The 18835-nt window shown below is 40.6% G+C and overlaps 1 protein-coding gene across 1 annotated transcript in view; it reads right to left on the reverse strand.

Annotated features, from left to right (window-relative positions):
- Positions 1 to 18835, reverse strand: part of LOC125435284 (collagen alpha-1(VII) chain-like) — a 158518-nt gene that overhangs the window by 82099 nt on the left and 57584 nt on the right. The window contains exons 21-23 of the mRNA XM_048501472.1: positions 5604 to 5677; positions 4300 to 4326; positions 1173 to 1247 (exon numbers count right to left, since the gene is read on the reverse strand). Coding sequence (XP_048357429.1) covers positions 1173 to 1247; positions 4300 to 4326; positions 5604 to 5677 — 176 coding nt within the window. The remainder of the gene's footprint in view (positions 1 to 1172; positions 1248 to 4299; positions 4327 to 5603; positions 5678 to 18835) is intronic.

Here is an 18835-nt window from a genome sequence, read left to right on the forward strand (position 1 = left end):
ATGGGGGGGGGGGGCACACAGTTTGTGTGTGCCCACAGAGAGGGTTCTGAGTGCCACCTCTGGCACCCGTGCCATAGGTTCACCATCACTGTTCTAGCCCTTCTTGGGATGGCCATAACTTTGGGAGGAAAATAAGAAATGACACAGAACTAGCATTTGGCTTAGCAATCAGTCACACATCAAAGAAGCCAAACGGATTCAAGACAATCGAAGCTTGGGACACTGTTGGCCTCATACACTGCCTCATTTTATATTGAGCTTTAATTGCATTTTTATTAGATTTGATACCTACGGACCGCTTCGGAGGCCAACTCTTGGCAGAAAAATGGGATAAAAAATAAAACAAATTGATGGAAATTAAAACATACGCTCTTATCGTGCAAGCCTCAAAGTTAGGCCAAAATTCAAGATTGGTTTTATCTCTCGTTAATTCTGTTCCCTTTCCAATTTGTTGTCCACATTTAGCAGTACAGGTGCTCTTTCCTCAAAGGTTAATTTGAGACTGAATGCATCCTGTCCCTATTTCTTGGCGAACCTTTTCGAGACCGGGTGCCCAAATTGCAACCCCAAGCCCACTTATTCATTGCAAAGTGCCAACCCGGCCATTTCACCCGAATGCTGAGGTTTCAAACGGTTGGCTCCAAGGCGTGCGTTACTCGGGAGTAAGCTTGGTGGTAGTCAGTGGCTTTGCTTTGAAGCAACCGTGCAACTCTTCCAACGGGTGACTCACAACCCCAAGAGGGTTTACTCAGAAGCAAGCCCCATTGCCAGCAACCAAGCTTACTCCCAGGTAAAGGATCACGCTTAAGTTCTTTGCATGGAAATCAGTGGGGTTTAACAGCACTTAACAGGGCTACCTACACTGCTTCCCCAAAACTAGGTCTTAGGTGTAATGCTAATAATCGAGCCCAGTGGCCCAGGCCAGCCTAGATGTGTGTGGGGGGCCCGATTTCCCACTCCACATGACAAACTCTGTTCACACGTGCCCACAGAGAGGGCTCTGAGTGCCACCTCTGGCACCCGTGCCATAGGTTCGCCACCATTGTCTTAGGGCAAAATTCAAGCCTCCAAATGAAGGACGCTTTTAAGCATGTGCAAAGTCCATTTCCTTCACTATGGAAGATCTCTGCGAACACAACCATCACAGCGTCGGCATCAAAACCACTACTTACCCGTTCTCCTTTCTCTCCTTTGGTAGCGAAGCGAAAAGGGTCGTAACCCCCCGATGTGTGCAATCCAGTAAAGCTCTTGGAAGGAAAGTCAAAAGGGTCATTCAATAGAACAGCGACGTCCTCTCCCTCCGCCCCGTCCCGCCCCCCAAAATCGCCCCATTCCATGATCCGTCTTCCCGTTTTTAGAAACAGAGGGTTTTTCTGCACAACTCAATTAAAACGTTTTGAGGCTCTGATTTTTCAAGTAGGATTGTCCTGTCCAGGTTTGGGAAACTCTTGGAGATTATGGATGGTACATAGAAAAATGAGAATCCTGTATAGAATCGCACCACGCGTCTGAATGCGTTTTCGAAGGTATCTTCCTCAGTATACCGATTCTCAAAAGCTTGATTTCATCCTGGGGTTAACATTCTCATATAGTGTCATCTTTCCCCTAGAGGTCATCTATGTACCATCCATGAGTGGACTCAAGGCACAGGAGATATCAGCTCTGTTGTGAAGTTCCATTTGGGAATCACATAAAAATGGAGATACAAAACTTCCGTCGGAATTGAACAGTGTGGTCTCATATGGACTTGTGAATAATTGTTTGTCAATATACCCTGTTTCCCCTAATATAAGACATCCCCGAAAAATAAGACATAGTAGAGGTTTTGCTGAAGTACGAAATATAAGGCATCCCCTGAATGTGAGACATAGCAAAGTTTTTGTTTGGAAGCATGCCCGACGAACAGAACACAGAAAAATAAGACATCCCCTGAAAATAAGACATAGCGCATCTTTGGGAGCAAAAATTAATATAAGACACTGTCTTATATTCAAGCCTCCAAATATAAGAGACTGTCTTATATTCGGGGAAACACGGTAGTTGGTGAAAATTTGTGAAGTTTCATTTTGAAACCATACAAAATATGGACATATTAAGAAATTTTTGGAACTCATTATTGAAGTCTCATATGGACCTTTGTCATTATATCTTGAATGAAATTATGAAATTGTACATTGATATGATTTATTGACACTTTATATATATTATGCACTTTAATTTTTATATTACTTTATATATATTAGGCACTTTATATATATTAGGCACTTTAATTTTTTTCATTATAGTATATTAGAATAGGGTTAGCATTAGTGTAAGTGAATTTACATGTGTGTAATAACAATGAAAAAATAACTTTGAACAAATGTTGTTTTGAATTGTTTATTACAAATGATGTCTACATACAAATCCAGGTCAGTGTGCCAGTTTTGAATTTTTGAGTTGTTCAGCCCACCTCCAGAGTCAGGAGATGAGCCCTAATTCCAGGGAATCTCCAAGTCCCATCTGGAGGCAGGCGAGATTTACCTGTAATATTACCTGTAATAGTGTGCAATATTTTTGACACATTTCAGCATTTTTTCCAGTCACTTTGGTATTTAAGGAATAACATCTTATGTCCATCAGAGGAGGAATTGTGAATTGCGGGATTTTCAACGCCCGTCATCATCCTTGCCTTTGCGCAATTTTGTTTAAAACGCACTCCCACCTTCATGAGAATGGGGGATTGGGAGGGGGTCTCACAAGTCGGCTGGCCAAGAGCCACCTAGATCCAGCACTGGCTGGCAAGACACCATTTTCAGTCACTTTGGCCATCCAAAATGCAATCCCAAATTTTTCCAGGTCTTTATCATAAGCCCGTGGTGGCGAACCTTTGGCACTCCAGATGTTATGGACTACAATTCCCATCAGCCCCTTCCAGCATGACCAATTAGCCATGCTGGCAGGGGCCTGATAAGGCCTGTGAATCCATAACATCTGGTCACCACTGCTCACTCATCCTGTTATAGGGTGGATCCCCCGGCCCCTCAAACAGCATGTCTTTCAATGTTGTTTAAACTAGGGAGCCCTGGGTGTGTTCAGATTTGTGTGCTGAGGCATGCTCTATAATGCGATGGTGACTTTGAGATGACCTGGTGAAAAAATGTTGTTTGGTCATGGTGGGGGAGGGTGACTGCCCATATCGGGGGGGGGGGGCCCCGCAAAACTCAGATTTTGTCCTGGGCTCCATTTTCCCTAGCTACGCTTCTGGCTGAAACTTAGGTCAAACTCAAGTGCCCTTCCATGACCCAAGCCACACTACAGCCATGCGGGTGTGTTCCTGTAAACAAGTTTCCCCCAATTCTTCAGCTGTGTGAAAACCCAAAGAAACAAGGGCTTTACCGGCTCTTTCACTTGTAATAATCAAAATCATACAGGTTGATTAGTCAGCTTTGAAACCAATAATATAACATAAGCATTATTCTTTCTCGCGGTTCTATAATTTCATAAATGCAACATGGTATTATTGTAATGGAAATGCACTTTTAAAGTACCAAATAATTTATTTATTTATTTATTTATTTATTTATTTATTTAAATTTAGTATTCCGCCCTATCCCCGAAGGGCTCAGGGCGGTGAACAACATAAAATCATATATAAAACATATAATTTAAAACAGTTTTGTTCTAAAATAGTAACCCACGAAACCCATATACAACTCTCCCCAGAAGAGAAAAGAAATGGGTCCCAATGATGTTAGGGGACCCTATCAGCAGAGGGGGCGGGGCGGAGGCACTATCAGCGGCTGGACTCTCCAAAGGCCCGGTGGAACAATTCGGTCTTACAGGCCCTGCAGAATTCTCAAGGTCCCGCCAGAACCCGGACAACTGGTGGTAAGCGTGTTCCACCAGGCCGGTGTAGAGCAGTAAAGGCCACAGCCGATGTGGAAAACCAGCCACATCATTGAGGGGCCAGGGATCTCCAGTAGATTTGCCTCCAGTAGATTTGCCTCCAGTAGATTTGCACATGGTATATCATATTAATGAACACTCAATTAGATGTGTTTGTAAGGTTGGTAGGCTAATTTTAGACTTAATAGACTGTATTACCTTTCAAATATGTTGTGTGGTCCCAGACAGTATTTTTTCTTTTTGGGGAAAAGGCAAAATGGCTCTTTTGAGACTAAAGGTTGCTGACCCCTAGCATAGGACAGTGTGGATTCATTGATGTCTAGTTAGCTGTGAACTGTCAGCAAACTTTTTTCCCCTCCCTGTATCATATACTAATTTACTGGCTCAGAATTAAGTGCGTACGTCACTCACCACATCCCCAGGCGGACCTCGATCTCCCTGCACACAAAAAAAGGAAGGCAAAAAAAAAACAGTGGTTGGTAATTGTCTCTGGCAAAAGATATGTCTTCATTACAGCGGAGTGCACGGCAGCAAAACACGGTGGCACTTGCTCACCCAGGCATGTGTGTGGGCTGAGAACAACAGACACATGGAGCCACTTTGTGGTTTCAAACTAAGCCCTTCGGGGGTAGGGCGGTCTATCAAATCGGATGGATGGATGGATGGATGGATGGATGGATGGATGGATGGATGGATGGATGGATGGCAAGCTTACTTCAGTAACAAAGAGAGTATAGGTCTATGTGTGCTATGTTGGCAACTGCTGCCATAAGCAACATTTTAAAAAAAGTCTGCATAATAGTCAGTAAAATCTGAGTGAAATCAAGCCTTGCTGGGCAAAAGCCTTACTTGGCCCCACCCACTTCCTAAAAACACTTGTGAGCATTTGAAAAATGTCAGTGGATTCCATGGCACCCATGGGCACCATGTTGGAGATTCCTGATCTGCAGTGTATGGCAATAGGATCAGAATAACACCTACATTCAAACAAATATTAACCTTACACAGTTAAACTAATGTCAGTCAGTGGAGGATTCAGGATTTTAAAGATGTCCATTGCTTTGCCAGTTTTAATTTTGGGGAGGGGGGAGTTTACATGATAATATTGTGTGTTTATTTAAATTTATGCAATTTATTGTTATTTTTTTTCAGTAAAATTTAAAAACCAAATTTACATGGAAAATGAAGAACTGAAACTCCCTTTTTATGCTAACCCCCTAAAATAAGTAAAATTAATAATTAAAGGTGTCTGCAAGTGTGAAACCACAGCTTATTTTCCCAAATAATCTTCAGTGAATCCTACCTCTTCAAGTGCTCAGTAGGATCTACTGAAATATCTACAAAATGGCACAACCAATTTTTTAAATAGTTTGCAAACAGCACCGTCTCACAACATCCTTATGTTGTTGGTCATTGATGGTACTCAAATGCTTGAAAGAAAACATTAGCAACTAGCATATAGTTGTTGTGGGTACAAGAGGGTTCTGTAGATTGTAATACGCATTGTGAGACACAGGGTATTGTGGTGCTTTTAGCAGTGAAACTTTAATAAAAGTATGTTTACCTTGACTAATATTTTTTGGGGCTGTCTCCTTTCATGGTGCCTGTATCTGATATTCACATTACAAGGGCAAACTGCATCATAACAGATTTGGGCTACATCTGACTTAGGGAATAGAAAGGACTTTAAGAGCATTCATCTTAATATTCATTACTTTTGGATCTTTGGGGGATGCAACATAGTACAAGAGTGTAGTGCAATTGGAAGAGAGAGTGGGAGTGGGCAGATCTTTGAATTAAGGACACATATCATATTTCTAGACTTTTTTGAATTGTTACAGGAAGACTTTTTGTCATCATTTCACAAATGTTATCAACATTCTGCTTTCCCTCCTCAGAACAGTTGCCTTAGTTTACAATGCAGAAGTGTTTTAAATGAGAGGGCAGACTGCGGAAGAAACAGTGATATCCTTCCAAAATATCTACCATCATTTTTCTACAATTGTGTGGTACTTTATCACAATCTGGTATGCCAAAGATAAAAGGTATTAGCATTGCACTATACATGGAATTAATGATTCAAAATTCAGTTTTCACATGACCCACAATGCATGGGTTCCTTGTAACAATCATGAAAAAATCATCATCTATATGCAAAAAAATCTCACATTTATATCAAGTGTTAGCATGAGTGGTAGGAATGTGCATCCAAGCACACCTGAATTTCTAAACTTCAGAGTGGGAGCTAATTTACCTTTCTGCAGATATTTTTTTGGTGACCTGGTTAAGTTTCATGCAAACCAGTCTTCCATTCTACCAGAATGAGTTAATGAAGCACAACCCAGGACTGTGTTTCAGTCATGAATTGTCTTCAAAAGGCAGAAGATATAAAATAGCATGAGACAGTGTGGGTTTGATTTAAATCAAAACAGAAGTTAAATTACAATGTAAAATCACTAGTCAGTAAAACTTTTCTACATAAAAGACTCATTCTTGCTGATATAATCTTAATAATATTTACAACCGGGTAGAGGTTTAATTTTTAAAATAATGCCTGCCTTACCACCATAGGAAAAGGAACTTTATTTAAAATTTTACTCAAACTTTGTCTCTTTTATGAAAGCCTGCAGCCATTTTAAAAATTTTAAATAAAAATCCAATTTAAATAAGAAATATTACTTTGTATTTTTAAATATATATATATTTATAAATTCTGTGAGATCAGGGCATGAGCAGCGTACTCCTTTGGTTTAGGAAGGAATGAACACAGATATTCAAACATAATGCTAAAAAAGTAAAACAATAGCCTATCTGTTACACAGCTGTTTTTGACCTCCAAGAGGAAAAGAACCACCACTTATCTGACTGGACACAGTGTGTAAACAGACATCCCTCAGTGATACACCTCAGAGATGCCAGCCACAGATGCAGGTGAAATACTAGGAACAAGATCCACCAGACCACAGCCACACAGCCGGAGAGAAAACCCACCAGAACCAGTTGTGAATCCACGGTAGAAAGCCCGACAATACACTTATCTGACAGTTCAGCAGTGCAGATAAAGATATGTGACTGTGGATTCATCCATTAACCTAGAAAGTGATAGCATTTGGCATCAGATGCAAGGGCGTAGAGTAAGGGGGGGGGAGTTCTGGTTCAAACCCCTACATTCATGTGCAAAGCTGCGCCCCTCCGTTTGTAGGTTTAAAACATGTTTAGTATTTTCAGTTTTGGCCTGCAGGGGTAAAGCAACATCAAATTCTCGAGGAGATTGTTTGGGGGACTCTCACAGTTACACTACCAGGTTTGGTAAGGTTTGGTTCAGGGTCCAAAGTTATGGACTCCCCAAAGGGGTGCCCCCATCCTCCATTGTTCCAATGGGAGCTGATAGAAGATGGGAAGGCTACATCCTTGGTATAACTTTGAACCTGAATTCCAAAGCCTGGGTGGTATCGATAGGAAGATCTCTAAAGATACCCTGAAGGTTTCAACTAACAATTGCACCCTGACGGATTCTTTAAATTTCCCAAGATTGTCCTTTTAAATCCACCTTAAATTTAATTGAAAGGGAGAATCTGAGGTCCTCCGTTTAGAAGAAGAGAAGAGTTGGTTATATCCCCATTTTCTCTCCTGTAGCAGGTTCAAGGAGCTTCTCTCCTTGCCCTTCAGCCATCACAACAAACACCCTGTTGAGGTGGGTGGGCTGAGATCTCAACTGTGTGACCCCAGCCCAAGTCACCCAGCTGGCATTATTGGGAGTGCACAAGCTAATCTGAATTAGCTAGATAAACCTCCACAGCTCAAGTGGCAGAGCAGGGAATCAAACCGGTTCCTCAGATTTGGGTACTGCTCTTAACCACTATGCTGCATTTAGAAGTGATGCTGTTTCGGGTGGGGATAATCCACCCCAAAACAGCATCACTCAATGTTAACTGGACCCCAGATTCTCCTTAATGTGTGGATTTAAAAGGAGGGAATTTGGGCTCTCTAACACCATTGAGAAAGTGATGCTGTTTGAAGGGTGGATTCCAGCATCACAGCGGCTGCTGGGGGGGACGCAGATTTTGCATTGGGCTCCATTTTCCCTCTATGCCTCTGCCCAGAAGAGTGAAGGAACTGCCGACACCGGCTGGAAGGCCCCGGTGCAGAAGGGGGGGGCAGGGGAAATCTGCCGTCCCTAGCCTCGAGCTACTGTTTTTTATAAAGCTGGAAGCCAGAAGTGGGGCTTGGGAGGCATGGCCATGCTCTAAGGGGCAGGTGGGGGGGTGTGGCCCCACCCTGCTACCTACATCCCTGATCAGATGAGTAAGAGTAAAACATTCATTCAGGTTTTAAGGGCAGTGCTTTGGGTGATTTTGTTAAACTTGGGTTGATAATGAAACAGGTCGAATTTGGTGTGATTTACCTGGTTATTACATCTCTGGATTTCCTAAATGAATTCAGCAGCCTTGCATGTAGTTCCTTTCCTGGATCAACAAGGATGCAGGAGGGCAAGAAACTTGCAGCAGGTAGAAAAGGCGGGATTGCTACGAAGACAGCTATTTCAGCCTGGCTGGCCTGATATCGCTAGCAGGGAGAATCTCACTGAAAGTTTTAGAATAATTGGTTTTGATGACTGCAACCTCAGTGTCTGTGGGACAGGATTCTTAATCAGAAGGACCACAAACCATGCAAACATCAAAGGGAGCACAGAGAACAGATTTAAACCTCGGAGCTAAAGAGCAGCCCAGTTCAGTTATCAACAATAAGCAAAGTGAGAGAGAGATATGAGAAACATGAATCAGAAGTTTATTCAGCACTTGATGAAACGGCGTTGAGTTACTAAATTCAGTGAATGTTTGAGTCTTATGATCCATGATGATAATGTAAGATACTCACTCTGATCCCAAAATTTCGCGAAAAACCTCCCAACAAAACAACAACTGGTATTTGTTTAAATAGGTTGCCATGTTTACATCAAGATGTCGATAGTGGTTGTTGAGTATGTTCTGCAGATCTCATACATATATTTTAGATCTGTTCAATCCCGTAATATTTGAAGTGCTCCAGGGGCAGGCCGACTTTAGTCAACTTACCTAGCCCTTTGGGTCCAGAAATGCCCCCCCTTTTCCTTTACAGACTTACATCATCAAAACAGGTGGCGTAAGCCATTCCCTGAATGGGGCTTTTCAAAGCCAGCAGGGAGTTTGGTTTGTTTTCTGCCGGCTGCACCACAATGTCTCTTTGGGTGAGTGGGGCAGCAGTGGCCTCTGCTGTCCGCTCTCCCCCCCCCTTTTGATTAAGCTGCCTAAGAGTGTGTCTTAGCACATTGTGTTGTTTATCAACAGCAGCACGTGACATTCCTCCCATATGGTAAGCACAAGAGGTACCTCTGACAAATGACGGATTTTAGAATTTGAAAAAATAGTATGTATGTCTAAATTAAGTTATCAACATAGAAATGAAGTGCTTAATGAATAATTGAATAAGTTTATTAAGAAATGGTTAATGTTGGTGTGGAGTAACAAGTTAAATATGGGATCTGGCCTCATATATTTCTGAGGGATGATACCAACTTTGTAAAAAAAAAATCTAGAGTCCTACAGGAATTTATATGAATCTGTTTGTACTAAAGTGAATATTTTTTGCCACGGCTGACGCTGTCATCTCTTTTCGTGCAAGCTTGTCATATTGCTGACTGAAACCAGGCATATGTACAGCTGATGCATTCAGTGCTCCAGTTTCAAAGGCAGGTGTTGTTTTACCAGGAAGAAGAGTAAATATTAGAAAATAGTTCGCGGTTTCATTGGTATGTAATATCTTCTTGTGAGGCAGCTTGTTATTTTATCATTTAGCCTGTGGCAGCTTGTTGAGCGGCGATTGCGAAACTATGGGGATTTTTATTTTCCCATCTTTGAAACTACTCAAAAATGCTTAAGGCAGATGTTTCATTCTATAGATTTGTTTCAGGCCAAAGCAATTTTAAAACTACCTAAAATAATATAATAAGTAGCAGTCAGAGATTATAATAATGAAAGTATATTAGCTACATACAGACACATAAGAGCATAATAAAATGAAATATGTGAAACTTGGTAGATAGGGTAAGGAGAATGATTATGAAAGGATTATTTTGTAATACCACTCAACTTTCTTATTCGCATAGAAAGTTTTCTTATTGAGAGTTAGTGTGGTCTAGTGTCTAGATTTTATAATAATAATAAGCCTTTATTTGGCATAACAATAATCATAACATAATAAAAAAGATAAAAGGTATACAAATACAAAGGTTTGAAATAAAAGGTATACAAATACAAAGGTTTAAGATTAAAATATAAATTATTGATTGTGCATCACCTCAGTAAAAAGTGTGCAGCCAGAATTACAAGTTTCATTGTCCAGAATTGTCAGAAGAATGTAGTTTGTGTTTCACTAGGTATCTAGAAAGAATGTTGGAATATTTGATCTGATATTAGCAGATTTAGGGCAGCAAGCAGTTGATGTGTGCCAATGTGCCAATGTTTCCAATTTGTTGTTCACCACAGGCATGCCCTTTAAGCTCATTTTTCAAGTTGTTGTTAAATCTACCGCCAATGGCGAGGAGGGAAAACATTGAGCGAGCAAGTGTGAGACTCTTCTCTGCATTGGATTAGTCAAAAAAAATACAAATAGGGAGCCATCCTGTTTTATGATTATTGAAGATGTAAGGGTGAACAAGTTTTCATAGCAGCCCTAAATAAATTAATCCATTAAACTTTCCAGCAATTTTGTTTTAACAAGTTGTAGGATTCCTGAACTAGATGATCGGAATATATGATTCTGATATTCTCGTCAGAATATCAGATATCCAGACAAAAGTAGGTGAATCAGCGAGTGCTTAACTCATCATCACGAAATGCGAAGCGAAACCAAATTTAATACTCAACCAAGCCCTATAAACTAATGAATTTTAGCCCAGTTCACAAACGGGGGACGCTCACGATTACCTGGCAGGCCATAATTTTCTGGAAAAAATTTGGATTGGACAGTATTCAAGGTAGATCAACTGCTTGGAGTAGATAATTGCTCATAGGCTGACTGCTTCTATCTTAGAGTTAAAGATTTTTAGTGCTGCTGGGACAAGAATTGGCCCTTTCCATAAAAAATGGCAGAATAACTGATGGTAGCACCTGCAACAGCTTTTGTGGGGTAACCAGGAGGGTTATAGAAATGCGATTCAAGATATTTGTATTAGTTAACCTGCTCCACTGGCATGATAATGTATTATGTTTTTTTGTATTGTTTGGCAGATCAAAATCTTGGTCTTTGATAATTGATGACTAGTCCGTTATCTGTAGTACTGCCCACATCTATTCAGCAGTCGACTAAGTCCAACTTTTGGCTGAGATAGAAGGATGGTATCATCAGCATATAGAAAGTATTGGGCTATGCCTTGGGCCTAATTTGGGGGGCATGGTTATTAATTTCAATAAGGCTGATGGAAGGTCACTCAAAAATAAATTGAAAAGGGTTGGTGCTAACACACAGCTGTCCACACCTTTAAAAGTAGAAATAGAATCAGTCATGAGACCTTCCGTGAGCACTTAACTCTGCAGTTTTGTTTGGTATAAAGTTGCCTGATTAGAAAAAGTTTATTATCTATTCCTTGTATAGCCAATTTATTCCAAAGGCGTTCTCTAGAGACTGTGTCAAAGCTGCCTTCAAATCAATGAAGGCAACATAGAGTTCTCTTGGACTTTTGGGTATTTATTAATACGTAGAAGCATAGCATCAGTCTAACGATGGGTCCCCTCGTGAAGCCCTATTTGCTCCTGGGCCAATGATATTCTGATGAATCGTTGAAGGCCTGGATAGAAGTCGCATATATTTTCCTTGACTGATGTCAAACTAATTGAAGGAAGTTGTGGCAGGATCCGATGGGTCACCTTTTTTTATAAATAGGTAATGACTGCAGATGATAGCCAAGGCTTAGGAATGAGGCCTGAGTCGTGATTTGGGTGAATAGATTGGCCAAAGGGGTGCCCACCACTCTATATCGACTTCAGTATCTCTGGAAATTATATCTGGAGCCAGAGGCTTTACGGGGTTTCGAATTCAGTTATTAGATCCATGATTTCCTGGGAGGCCATTTGGAATCATCTAATGATGGAGATGGATGATAAATGTTAGGGTCTCTTCCTTGCTTTGGAACAGCTTAGCAAAATGATCTATCAAACCTCAGGGAGAATGGAAAGCCCTCATTTTATATGTGGTTTTGACAAGGAAAATTTATGTTCAAAGAACATGAGAACAACTATGATTGGAGAACAACCATCCCCCACCCACCCCATCCCGTTGCAGCTTCACCACTGCATCCCAGATAGGAAAGATCCAAAATTCCTGCTCTGCATTTCTCCTAACACAGATAATTTATGTGCGCCAGGATTATTTTCGGCTGGTTTACCCTCATACAACCCATTACTGACTCAAGCACCAGTTACAGACATCAACAGCATCCTTAGAGCCCACAGGAAACTCTCACGGCAGCAAAGCAGGGCAGGAGTCCCCCAGATCCACTTCATTGATTGATTGATTGATTCATTGATTGATTCATTGATTGATTCATTGATTCATTCGACTTAATAAACCGCTCTCTCCCAAAGGGCTCAGAGTGGTTTACAGATCAGAAAATAACAAAAAAACGTAGAATATCATTAGTGCAACAATAAAATCAGTAGCGTATTTTTTACAATTTAGTGGATGGCGTCAGTCGAACCCTGGAGGACTGGCAATTTAATACGAGAAAAGCTGATGGTACAGAAGAGGGCATCAGAGACGCTGCCCCAGTAGGAAACATGTGAATCGTAATACTTTTTGATATGCTATTACACGTAATGTAGCGATCTGCATTCCACTTTTAAAATGAATTGCTTATTAGAGTAATTCGCTTTGACCTTAGTAGCCAGGTTAAGCTTGATCATCAGATCTCAGAAGCTATAAGCAGGATAGACCCTGGCAAGCATGGATGGGTGATCTTTAGTATGCAGGGTCAAACACAGTGTCCGGCAATGGCAAATCACCTCTGAACATTTCTTGTTTTGAAAACCCCACATGAGAAAGGTCTGTGACAGAAAGAAGAGATTAAGCAGAGGAGCATAAGAAGAGGAAAGATGAAACTTGAAATTAAATGATCCTGGTGAGTAATATTTTCAAATTCAGCTATTTCCATTAAAGGAGAAGAAAAACTGCTGTTGTGGAGACAATGGCAACAACAGCCATGATAACAAAAAAATTTAGCAAAGCCTTTTGGCCCATAATTTCAATATTGGTATGCCCTTAGAACAGGGGTCAGCAACCTTTACCACCCAAAGAGCCATTTGGACCGATTTTCTACGGCCACAAAGATCTACAGGCTGGGGTTTGGCCCCCTCCTCACACCTTTCCCTGGAGGGACAGCATTCTGCCCTCGACCTCCAGGCCAGGGCAGGTATAAGGATAGAGAAAAGAGCCACACATGCTGCTCAGAGCGGGTTTGCAGACCTGCGCTAGAATGTTGCAGATGGCCCAGAGATGAGCAGTGAAACAGTAAATAGGGTATGTGGAGCATTAATACATGGAGGTGAAACACATACACACACTTTGCCATGTGGTGGGGTCCCACACAGGCTCACTCCTGTGCCTCACCTGCTACTACCACACAACATAGACTCTCATACTCATCCAGCTCATCCTCACACACACCTCTGCCCTCCCCTCACATCCAACCACCACTTACCCACTTCCTCACACCCATATTCGCCCTCTTTTACTAAAAGCAAGCTGCAGTTTGCCTTTTCTTCTGGGAACAATCTGCGGGGTGAAATTAACACTACTGGCTCCTTCTTTTTGCACATGGCCCTTCACGAGAACCCAGGAGGCTGGCCTCCATCTGGAGTGCCCTCACCACCCTGCCTCTCTGCTGCCTGACTGGGATAGCCTGCTTGCCCAGTTCTTCCTTACCAAGCCAGGACTGTGTGTCAGCCAGCCTCATAGACAGCGGGATTCGCACTCTGGACAGTTCCATTGTGGAATGGAAGAAAGTTGCATATACTAAAAAACAAGACACCACCATATAGCAATGTGCATTGAAAGGGAAGAGGTTGTTTGGTACTTTAAAGGCTATGCTGGATCATTTATATTTATTATTGTATTTTATTGTATTTTGTGAAAATGTATTATTTATAAGATTTAGCTTTTACTGTTTTATCCTGCTTTTTAAAGATTTAGCCATTTTATGTTATGTTTATTGTTGTGTGCACTGCCGGAGCCCCTAGGGGGGGATAGAGTGATATAAAATCTAATAAATAAATAAATAAATAAATAAAATTAGTTCTGAATGGACATCTGTGTGGGTTGCGGACTGTGATGAGAGAAAGGACAGTGCCACAGCAATGCCTGACCCGAGGCCAGCTAGTTCCCCTTTAAAATGACTATCAGAATTCACAGGACAGTACACAAACCTTTCTGAAACAAATGGTTGGCTATTTAATGTATTTTTCTGTTAGGAATGATTCCTTTTGAACAAATGTTGACATTGCGAGTAGAGCTGGGTCTAAATTAATCGGTTGTTCATGGAAACAGTGTTCATAGTCTGGTCTGTTTCACAGATTAGGAGAAGGGCAGTTGTTGTTATGCAATAAAGGCTAAAGAAGTATAAATCAAGGACTTTGTGAATTGTAGCATTGAACTTGGATAGGCACATGGAAGCACTTCCTTTAAGTGGGAGGCTTGGTCATATTACAATTTTGATGGAAGAACATTTCTGAAAGCAATGAAGGCAGTTATTAAAAATCCAAGGAAGTTAGATTTGTTTTAAAAATCCAAAACCCAAGAACAAGAAATATAGCAGCACCAGTGTACGCACATGCCACCAATGGGCAAAAGTGTACCAATTTTGCTATATATATATAATCAATGAATCAAAATGTATGAATTGTATCAAAGAAGGAGAATTACTGTGGAGACTGACTCTGTGAATTTCGGGAAGTCACAAATATTTATCCTGTAATCCTTTTCTTTAAAGCATGCCGAAGAGCTATATTTCTTCACAGCATAACACAACACATTTATAACTATGTGAGGGAATTGAACTCTAAATTCTTTTTCCTCTACTTCCCTGATAGCTCATTCACTGTTCATTGTCTCCTAAGTACTGTGCTATCACATCCTTCAAATCTCAATTAACCATAATAAGATAGTTGGACAGCCACATTTTCCTTTTGCCAAGCAACAATGGTCATTGATAGTGATAGATGACCTTCAGGTGGATGTGAGTGAATTTTGAAGGGCTGCAAATGTTTAGAGAATTCGAGATCAAATATTTCTGATAATATTTTACGGGTATCTTGAGGCTCCCAGACCTGTTTTCTTCTTCCTTCTACATATTTCAGGTAACAGAAAGAAGGGAGGCTTATTCTCCTAGGCAATGGGATGAGACTCTAGTGGGAATATTACAGCTGTCGGTCGATAAGCGTTGTTCCATAATCCCCATAACAGGCATGGCTACAGAGCTAGAAAGCAGGTCTGTGACAGCTTAACTCCATATCAGGGGTGAGGTTTTTGGAGCCCTGATACTGTATTACAAGGTGCCAAATTTTACTGTTTATTGCTGCTATGTTGTCTTGTAACATTTTGTGTGTTGATGTGCTGTTATTATGTATATTAATGAAGTGTTAACTTCTAGAGGGGAGAGAGTGGCATAGAAGCTTAATAAACCTGAAAGCAAATACTATTTTAAATATTTCAGAGGTGCTTTTTTATTGGTCTTTCTGCTTTATATAGGGGTTTTGTGAGGGAGAACATTCATTTTCTTTCTGACTTTAAAAATAATAGTTTTCATTGGTTTTGCTTTGTGCTGTTTAAAAAAAAGAATTTAGGCTAGGTTAATTTTGTTGGGCTCTTAGGATCTATCAATTGTACCCTTGGCATGATAGGAACAAAGGAGAGCTTGGGCTTTCAAAAGCTTATACCATGAAAATCACCGTGTTTTCTCAGGTGCTTGTGGACTTGAATTTAATCTACTGCAGACCAACGCATTTGGCATTTGTCTTCATAGTAGGAAGAATCGAAAAGTAGCCATTCAATTGATATCATTACAACCAGTGGCTGAAGAAAAATGCCTCACTGGTGCCAGGTGAATACATGGAGTGTCAACTGATGAATATCCTTGCATGTGCGTGTTACAGATCAAAGGAATTATAGCTAGCAGTTGGTTAAAATCATAAAACTTGAGGAAATATCTTCTAGATGAGACAGGGCCACAGAGCACACCTACATCAAAGCCTGGCGAAAGTTCTGTTTGCACAGAAGGATCTAGCTTGGGTTGTTAACAGTCTGACCAAATGGGGGAAAAGGGGGGAGCACATTTCTGTAAGCTAGACAGAGTGAACAGGCATCAGTCTTGTACATAAACACACACACACACACACAGAGGAAACCAGGAAAGATGGAACCTCTTGTTTTTACTTATACATTTATATTCGTATGTATGTAGTATGTGGTGAAGTTTAATTTCCTGTATTATTATTATTATTATTATTATTATTATTATTATTATTAGTATTATTATTATTATACATAACAACTTGCACAAGTGTCTGGAATTCATCTCTGAATATGCTCCGAGTCCTTCCCAAGGACTGGAATAGTGAGGTATTTCGATTGTGTGCAGTTCCTAGAAGTGCTGCTTTCTGCAGCATGTGGACTGATGTTCTGTCCAAGTTTAGGCTTTCCAGATGTTTTTCAAGATTTCTTGGGATTCCTCCTAGAGCACTGACTACTAGTGGGATTACTGTTGTTCTTTTCTGCCACAATCGTTCAACTTCAATTTGTAGGTCCTTGTATTTTGTGATCTTTTCCAGCTCTTTGTCCTCTACCCTGCTGTCAACTGGCACAGCAACATCTATGATCCAAACATGTTTTTTCTCTATCACTGTTATGTCTGGGGTGTTGTGTGCCAGGTGTCTGTCTGTTTGTATTCTAAAGTCCCAGAGTATTTTTGCTTCTTCATTTTCTGTGGTCTTCTCTGGCTTGTGCTCGTACCAGGTCTTGCTACAGGGCAGGCCGTACTTTTTGCAAAGGTTCCAGTGCACCATTGCTGCTAGCCTATTGTGACGTTCGAGATAGTCAGTTTGGGCTATTTTCTTACAACAGCAGATGATGTGCTCCACAGTTTCATCACCCTCTTTGCAGAGACGGCACTTTGGGTCATTGTAAGACTTTTCGATTCGTGTCTTTATTGCATTTGTCCGTAATGCTTGCTCCTGGGCAGCAAAAATCAGGCCTTCAGTTTCCTTCTTTAGAGTTCCCCTTCTGAGCCACTCCCATGTTTTCTTGCTGTCAACCTTCCCTTCAATGTTCTTAAAGTACTGCCCATGGTGTGGCTTGTTTAGCCACTTCTCCTTTCGTGTTTTAAACTGTTGGACTCTATACTCTTTTGATTCTTTGGCTTTCAGCATCTCAGCCTTGTGGACTTCTTTCAATGCTGGCTCTTGACTTTCTTGGATGTATTCTTTCAGGCCTCTTTTCTCTTCCTCTACTGATTGCTTGATGTGGAGCAGTCCTCTTCCTCCTTCTGACCTTGCTAGGTAGAGTCTGTCTACATCACTTCTTGGATGCAGTGCTCTATTATTATTATTATTATTATTATTATTATTATTATTATTATTATTATTATTATTATTATTATTATTATTATTATTGATTTGTTTTGATAAACCGCCCTACCCCCGGAGGGTTCAATTCAATTCTGCTCACTAGAGTAATACTGCTAACTCTGATCTCCTAAGGCACTGATATGCTTGAGATACCAACATTTGTGTTGCTTGTCTATATCCGTGCTCAAGCAAAGAATATTTTTATGAGCTGCCCAATTAACGGGTAAGCTTTTTTTAAAAATATGGTGGGGGTAGAGAAAGACATAGAGACAAAGAGGTCAGAACGCTGGACTAGAAACAGAGTTAAAATCCCACCCGATGCCATAACATTAGCTGATTGATTTTGGGGCAGTCATTATCTGAAGCTAACCTACCTCACAAGTTGTGAGCATAAAAGGAGAACCATGTATGCTATCCTGAGCTCTTTGGAGGGAAAGTGGGATCAAAAAATGCAGTAAATAAAAATAAGGGGGAAAAAAATCATCTGTAATTAAAGCTTTTATTGGTTGCTGATTAGTACAATTCATGGATTAAATCCTGCAGTCATGTTACAGAGCTTGTGTGAAGGATCAGAATGTCTCAGTAGGAAAAATCCAGATGTGGAACAGAAGGTAGATTTCAAAGGGGAAAACTCCACAATCTGGAGTGCAGCAACACTGCCATCTAGAGGTCAAAATGTTCAATACAGCTGCTCTCCCTGGAACGCAATCCGGTCATCCACTAACTGAATAGAATAGAATAGAATCTTTATTGGCCAAGTGTGATTGGACACACAAGGAATTTGTCTCCGGTGCATATGCTCTCAGTGTACATAAAAGAAAATACATTTGTCAAGAATCATAAGGTACAGCACTTAATGATTGTCATATAGGTCTAGTAAGCAATCAGGAAACAATCAATAGTAATAAAAACATAAAATGTAAAATCATAAAATAAAATGAAATGTCAGCACAGGCTATAGTCATACAGTCATAATTGGGAGGAGATGGGTAATAGGAATGATGAAAAAAGTAGTGCAGTAATTATATAATAAATATATAATAAATAGTTTGACATTATCGAGGGAATTATTTGTTTAACAGAGTGATGGCATTCGGGAAAAAACTGTTCTTATGTCTAGTTGTCTTGGTGTGCAGTGCTCTGTAGCGACGTTTAGAGGGTAAGAGTTGAAACAGTTTATGTCCAGGATGCGAGGGGTCAGTAAATATTTTCACAGCCCTTTTTTTGACCCGTGCAGTATACAGGTCCTCAATGGAAGGCAGGTTAGCAGCAATTGTTTTTTCTGCAGTTCTGAT

Source organism: Sphaerodactylus townsendi, linkage group LG06, assembly GCF_021028975.2.
Source record: "Sphaerodactylus townsendi isolate TG3544 linkage group LG06, MPM_Stown_v2.3, whole genome shotgun sequence".
In the NCBI taxonomy this organism is placed as follows: domain Eukaryota; kingdom Metazoa; phylum Chordata; class Lepidosauria; order Squamata; family Sphaerodactylidae; genus Sphaerodactylus; species Sphaerodactylus townsendi.